The 6,741-nt window shown below is 36.5% G+C and overlaps 1 protein-coding gene across 1 annotated transcript in view; it reads left to right on the top strand.

Annotated features, from left to right (window-relative positions):
• Positions 1-6,741, top strand: part of SHPRH (SNF2 histone linker PHD RING helicase) — a 69,409-nt gene that overhangs the window by 55,096 nt on the left and 7,572 nt on the right. The window contains exons 24-26 of the mRNA XM_019632316.1: positions 2,902-2,994; positions 3,687-3,773; positions 4,506-4,684. Coding sequence (XP_019487861.1) covers positions 2,902-2,994; positions 3,687-3,773; positions 4,506-4,684 — 359 coding nt within the window. The remainder of the gene's footprint in view (positions 1-2,901; positions 2,995-3,686; positions 3,774-4,505; positions 4,685-6,741) is intronic.

Genomic DNA, 6,741 nt, shown 5'->3' with positions numbered 1-6,741 from the left:
TATATATATATATATATATATATATATATATATATATATATATAGTCACAGGATGTGGCATACAGCACAAGGAATAGACTCAGTGGAACTGTAACAGCTATATACAATGTCAGGGGTAATAGATTGGGGGAGGGTGGTTATCACTTTGTGAGGGGTATAAATGTTTAACTAGTACATTGTTTTGCACACCTGAAACTAATAAAAACAAAAAAGAAAGTAAAAGTTCTAGCATTTTAGAGGGCAGTTTAGAGAATCTACCAAAATCCAAATATCTAAAAAGTTCCTTTAACCTTTGACCAATAATTCTCCTTTGATGTGCTTACCCAAAAGAAATATTTGCACATGTTCCCAAAGCCATAAATACAAACATAGTCACTGAAGTATTTTTGTAATGGCAAAAAAGAATGAAATCAATGTAAATGTATATTAATAAGCAAATATTTAATAAGTTGTTGTTCCCTAAATATTGTGCAACCATTGAAGTGAGATAAAAACAAGGTCCTACATGAAAAGATTGCTAAAATACAATGTTAAATGAAAAGCCATGCTATAAAATGTTTGTGGGTTGTGTGCGCATTTTTATGTAGGCTCCTAAAATGCATAAGGTCTAACAGCGCAAATGCGAGATTCTTAGTGTTTAGGAAAGGTGGGGCATAAAAAAAAAGGTGTAAATTTTTAATCCTGTATATTTCTATTAGCTTAGTTGTCCCACAAACATATATTGCTTTTGTGTAGTTTTTTAAAAGTTATCAAAAAAAATACTTGTGATCTATCTAGCAAATAAGACAGAAGCCAGATCCTTACCTAACTTTTATTCAGTTTCTCTGCAGTTTACCCCCTTTCTGTGTGGCCCTTTTGTTGTATACTGTATATAACACTTTCTTTTCATTTAACAATGAATTATGAATTCTTATAAAGACAGACTCCTAGAGACAGTGGATTTTCAACATAGCACCTTGTAACTGGAAGCAACATTTTTAACGATTATGATCATTTAAATGTCTTCAGGTCTAAAATATGAAATCTTTTGTCTTGGAGAAACTGCCTTAATCCATTGGTCTAACAGAAGGATTATGCATTTATTGGCCTTGTTTTCAAAAACTGCAGGCCATGCATGCTCAAACCAAGAGCCCTAGCTTGAAGGCACCCCCTTCTTTCTCCATTGTTCTCATTCTCAGTAGACACTTGCTGTGCTTCTGGAAAAAAAGGGTATTTAAGGTCGTCTCACTGCCTATGTGGGTTCTGCCAAGCAGAGCTTTGGATTTCTAGACTTCCTTTTTCTTTCATAGTGGGAAGTAACTGGACGGGGACCAAATGGTTCAGAACTGTGGCATTTGGAAGGCATCACTGAGAGCTACACTGAGCTGGCCAGACTTTGATGAAAGGGAATGTTCTGGTCTTTTCCTGCATAGAATTAGCACTCTAGTTGGGAATGTGGCTTATAAAAGATTAGTCTGTTTTCTTTGTAATTTTTTATAAGAAGCAGCTTAATAAATGGAAGGGCTCATAGTTATCTGAGTGTTTCATTTGGATATCTTTTTGAAAATGAGACCTTGCAAGGAACATGGCTGTTTCTGTCTAAACTCTGAAATGATCACTTTATGCTAATTTTCTGTTTTCTCTTATTTGAGATAATTTTGCTCTTGTTTAAGATAAATTTTAGACTGAAATAGTTTCCTTATGTTTTTTAGCCTTTCAAATATCATTGAAAGTCTGCATATCCAGAGGAATACATGTAGTCAGGATTTTAATATGAGAATTTTAAAACTTTCCCATAATTCTGTCTTGCTAACTTAAAATTAGTATAGCTGTTTTCATGTTTTGTTTATATTTTTACCTTTGAGTGTCTCTTCATGTAAAAGTGGTGAGGAGGGGTGGTTTGAGAAGAGTAATGCTGCTGTGGGAATATTTTTATGTCTTTTTTATTAGATCTGCCCCCCCTTGCAGAATAATCTGCCATTATCTTGCTCATATGTAATGTCTCAGAAAGATAAATTATTGAGTAGCTGCTGTTTGCCAGGCATTGGGCTAAATGCTTTGTGTGCATTTCTCATTCAACCATCACAACCACCTTTGGAAATAGGTATTATCATCCCTGCTTGACAGAGGAGGAAACTAAGGCTTACAAAGTTTAGAATCTGACCAGTGAGATACAGAACTGGCAATGAATTTAGACTTGTCTCACTCAAAACCCTATGCCCTTAATCTCCATGTCATACCATCTCCCAGAGTATTCCAGAGCATATTGGACAACTAAACTTATTCAATGAAGGCTCTAAAAACACTTGCTTTATTTCTTCATTTTTTTATTTCTCCATTTCTTTTTCTCATTGCCTTACTCTTCTGATGGAAATGGTTATGCAGAGAGCACCCTTTAAGTATTTATTTTTAGCTTTGTGTAAATCTGCTCAGTTTCAGTAGACGTCTGTACTTTGTCCTTCTCTGTCTGTACTTTGTCTGTACTCTGTCATTGTCCTTCGCAATGCCATAAAAAGAAAGGATTCTTCATGAATTGGATCCTTCACTGTTTGCTTAAGTTGAAGTTTGATTCATTGTATTCTTAACATTTCCAGTGCCATAATATCTGAAGTGAATGGTGGTTTTGAATATAAATTCTGCTTATCTAACAAAATTTTGTAACTACAAACCTAAACACTTAGCTGAAAAACCTCTTATCTTCAGGGTCATATCGCGGTATGACTTCCCGGTGTGCTTTTACATTCAGTAATTTCTACAATTTCAGGCTAAAGGAAATTTCCAGCAAATATAAAATAAAAAATGATAAACACATACACACCTGTCATACAGTTTGGATAATAAAGGTGTTTTATGTTGGTTTTCCATTCTATTGTTAACCAGATTTTATTTGGTAATAATGTGCTTTCTCCTCTGTTTTCAAAGGGCAGCCATTCTACCAAAGTGGAAGCTGTGGTCAGAACTCTGATGAGAATCCAGTCTAGAGATCCAGGGGCTAAAGCACTCGTTTTTTCAACGGTATAATCAGCATTTCCATCCTCAGTATTAACACAGACTGGCTTTCTGCCTCTAATCAGTTTATATCTGAGAACTAATTTTAATGTTTATCGTAATATAGGTGAAACTTAGAATTACCGATACATTTTTCCCTGTCAGATTTGTTTTCCGTGTCCATAGGATAGAAATCTTTTTAGAGAAAGTTGATGATATTCCACAAGACAATTTCTTTAGCTCCATTTCATGTTTTCATTTTAATTTTACTTGGGAATTTTCTTATATTAATATTTTTTTAGTTGAATCTATAACCTTGAAAGTCTCATTTCACAAATGAACTTGGTTGTTTAAGAATAGGAAAAGGAATCTACTGAATAATGTATTGAGTAAAAATTCTAGTTTTCATGTTTGGAAGATGAGTGACCACATTCATTAAGCACCCCGTTATTTATTTTCTATGATGTTTATGTGAATTCAGTTCTCAAAGGTGCTCATGTTTCATACCCTATGTTTAACTAGCATTTGATTTAAAAACAAAAGAAAAAACACCATTTCAAGACAGAACTAAATAGTACTGATGGTACTTCCTTTAAAGATTTTGGTTTTGTGTTTACTTAATTCTGATGTACAAAAGTTATTTTGATTTAGTTCCTCTTCAAATTCTCTATATGAAAGCTTTGTGTAACTATTTTTCTTATTATTTTATGTGTTTTTAGTGGCAAGATGTATTAGATATTATTTCAAAAGCTCTCACTGACAACAACATGAAATTTGCACAGATCAGTCGTGTCAAGACATTTCAGGTATGTCAGGATTTTACTCATGTTTTCTGAAGTGGATTCAGTTGCAAATTGAAACTTCTGTTAACTCGCTTACTTGCCTTTATTGTCTTGTGTCTCGATTAATTATAAAATTAACATTCAAAAGCAAAGTAGAGAAACTGTAGTTATTTTCTTTTTATTTAGTTATACCCGTAGCAAGAGTCTTCTCACTTAAGCTCCATTTCTTTAATAGAGGAAAAGATAGCCTATGACATGCCTTTTGAATGGACAGGGGTCCCTTACTCCTGGGATTAGGTTCTAAAGACACTGCATCAGGCAAAACTGCATCTGGTCAAATTGTCCTTGCCTCACACTCAGCCCAGTGACAGGTGCACACCCTCAGAGACAAACACAGAAAAAGACCGAGTGAAAATTGAGCAGACTCATGGGTCTTGTCTCATACTCATTAACACGTTCTTCTCTTTCTCTCTTTTTCCTCTCAGCTCATATAGTTTAATTTGCACGCATCACACTCATGTATCTTGTGATTCCACTCTTATGTTATAGAGAGCAAGAGAGCTTATGTGGCACTTTTACTCATAAAGTCAGGCAGCAAGTTTACATTTTCTAAAATTGGTAATTTTACATTTAATTTTCTTAGCTATTGCATTTCACAATGATCTGGATACTGTGAGCCATATTTAACGAGCTATAACATACTGCTCTTATTTTTAACTGATCCAGCTAAAATGTATGTGTACCTTTCTTTTTTAGGAGAATCTTTCAGCATTTAAACATGATCCCCAAATCAATATTTTGCTGCTGCCCTTACACACCGGTTCTAATGGATTAACTATCATTGAAGCAACGCATGTTCTCTTGGTGGAGCCCATACTGAACCCTGCCCATGAGCTCCAGGCCATAGGAAGGGTGCACCGAATTGGACAAACAAAGTAAGGACTTAAATTAACATCCATCATTTTTGCTTCAAGTTTCTAAGACACAAATCAGTGTTGAAACTCTTCATCATAACATATTCATTTTTAATTTTGTTCCTATGTATTACATTTTCAAGTAGTAGTATATGACCAAAAGAAATTCTGAGAGATTTCCAACCCTACCTCCACTCCAAGCAGCAAACCCCCCAATTCTCCCAGATTTTGGTCTTCCTTCACAAACTACCTTCATCACTTCATCAAACATTTCTTAAAATATTTAAGACAACTGCAGAGTTGAAGGCATCCCTCGTATCTCTGAGAAGAATTGATTTTTTATTGTTTCAGGTAACCTGTATTTAAAAGAAGGCATGCTTCACGCCTGACCGGAAACAAATCCCTCCTCTTTAAATTCTTCCCCTTAGGAAGAGATAGCCCCCGCGCCCCAGGTCCCTTCTAAGAGATAATTAGATTTAGTTTGAGGCCCAGAGTAAGCCTAATAGTGAGTATTATATAGTCCGTACTACTTCTATTCAAATATCAGAATGGGCCTTTATCCTTTATAAGACCTCTCAGATGTATTACCTCCTGGGTATTAGATGCCTTGAATGTTTGTTTGTTTGTTTGTTTGTTTGTTTGTTTGTTTGTTTGTTTGTTTGTTTAAAAAATGCATCCATGCTAAGGTCTTAAATAAATCATGATTGAGCACCTACTCTATGTTAGGCATTGTGCTAGGTACTGAAGATGCAAATTGAGTAAGACAATCTTTTCCCCCAGTGAGGTCACTATGTAGTACAAGAAACAGATGATGAAACATATCATAGTAGAGGGTGCAAAAATGTAATAGACGTACCAGGGTAACAGAATAAGGGAGTGATCAGTTTGAGCCCTAGAGAGTCAGGAAAAGCTTGATTAGGTTGAATCTTGAAGGAATAATTATTTCAAAGCTGAGCTAAAATAAAAAGTGGTGTTCATGCAGCCAAAGAGAGTTTCTTGTCCAGAAACACAGGAGATAAACGACACAGTATTTCTAGGGACTGTAAGGAGTTTGCAGTTGCCAGAGTATAAAGCATGAGGAGAAGAGTGGCCGGAGGTGAGGTCTTCCGTGCCGTTCTCAGGAGGATGGACTTCCCTGTAAGCAACAGCTGAGAGAAACAAGGGTGACTTTAATTTTAAGCCAGAAAGAGACATGTTCACCTAACAAACCCTTACCAAAATATGGCAAAGTAATGTAATTGTAATAAATGCAAGCTTGTTCTAAGGTACTGCCATGTATCATTTAAAATGCAGTTACGTCTTGGTAGATTAGTTGGGTTTTTCTGTGTGTGGTGTTTTTGTTGTTGCTGTTTTGTCTTATGTTTTTAAACATTGACTTCTTGTCTCAATGTTTTCTAAAGCATGCACTGGACTCTGCATAAGGCCAAAGTCTGAAAAGGCCATTTAACACCACTCGGCAATCCTGCTGCACTTCCCTAGTAAACAGATTGTTCTGCGTCCTGACGAGAATATCTTAAGTCTCCTACATCTCCCACTTCCCCACTGATGAAGTCACCTCCCAGGGAAAACAGATACAATCAGATTGGAAGGACCTCTTCTTTCCATCACCAGCTTGAGCAGTCCACCTGTATTGATAGCTGCATATTCATTCAGTAAATTTTTATTGAGCACCTTCTGTCTGCCAGGCACCATGCTAGGTATTTGAGATGCTCTCATGGAGCTCAAATTCTAGTTGTAAAGGTTGGTAAAGAGACAGATGGTAAATAATACACATAATAAATAAAAGGCGTACTGTGTTAGGAGCTGGAAAAGTAGAGCAGGGTGAGGAGGATGAGCAGGCAGCTGGTGGGAAGGCGTGGAAGGTCTTATGGAGAAGGTAACACGTGAACAAAGATTGGTAGCGAGGTAAAGCCACACAGATACGTTCACCCGTAGGGAAGAATGTTCAGGTAGACGGTACACTTGGTGCAAAGGCCTGAGTCAGGAGTTTGCAAGGAGCCAGAGCTGCTGACGTAGAGTGAGCAGAGAGGAGAGAAACGAGATGAGGTCAGAGGTCCTGGCTGGTGTGTGTGTGTGTG

The sequence above is a fragment of the Hipposideros armiger genome, unplaced genomic scaffold (assembly GCF_001890085.2).
Source record: "Hipposideros armiger isolate ML-2016 unplaced genomic scaffold, ASM189008v1 scaffold_1119, whole genome shotgun sequence".
In the NCBI taxonomy this organism is placed as follows: domain Eukaryota; kingdom Metazoa; phylum Chordata; class Mammalia; order Chiroptera; family Hipposideridae; genus Hipposideros; species Hipposideros armiger.
The sequence above is the reverse complement of the archived record's forward strand: the minus strand, read 5'-3'. Positions and strand labels throughout refer to the sequence as shown.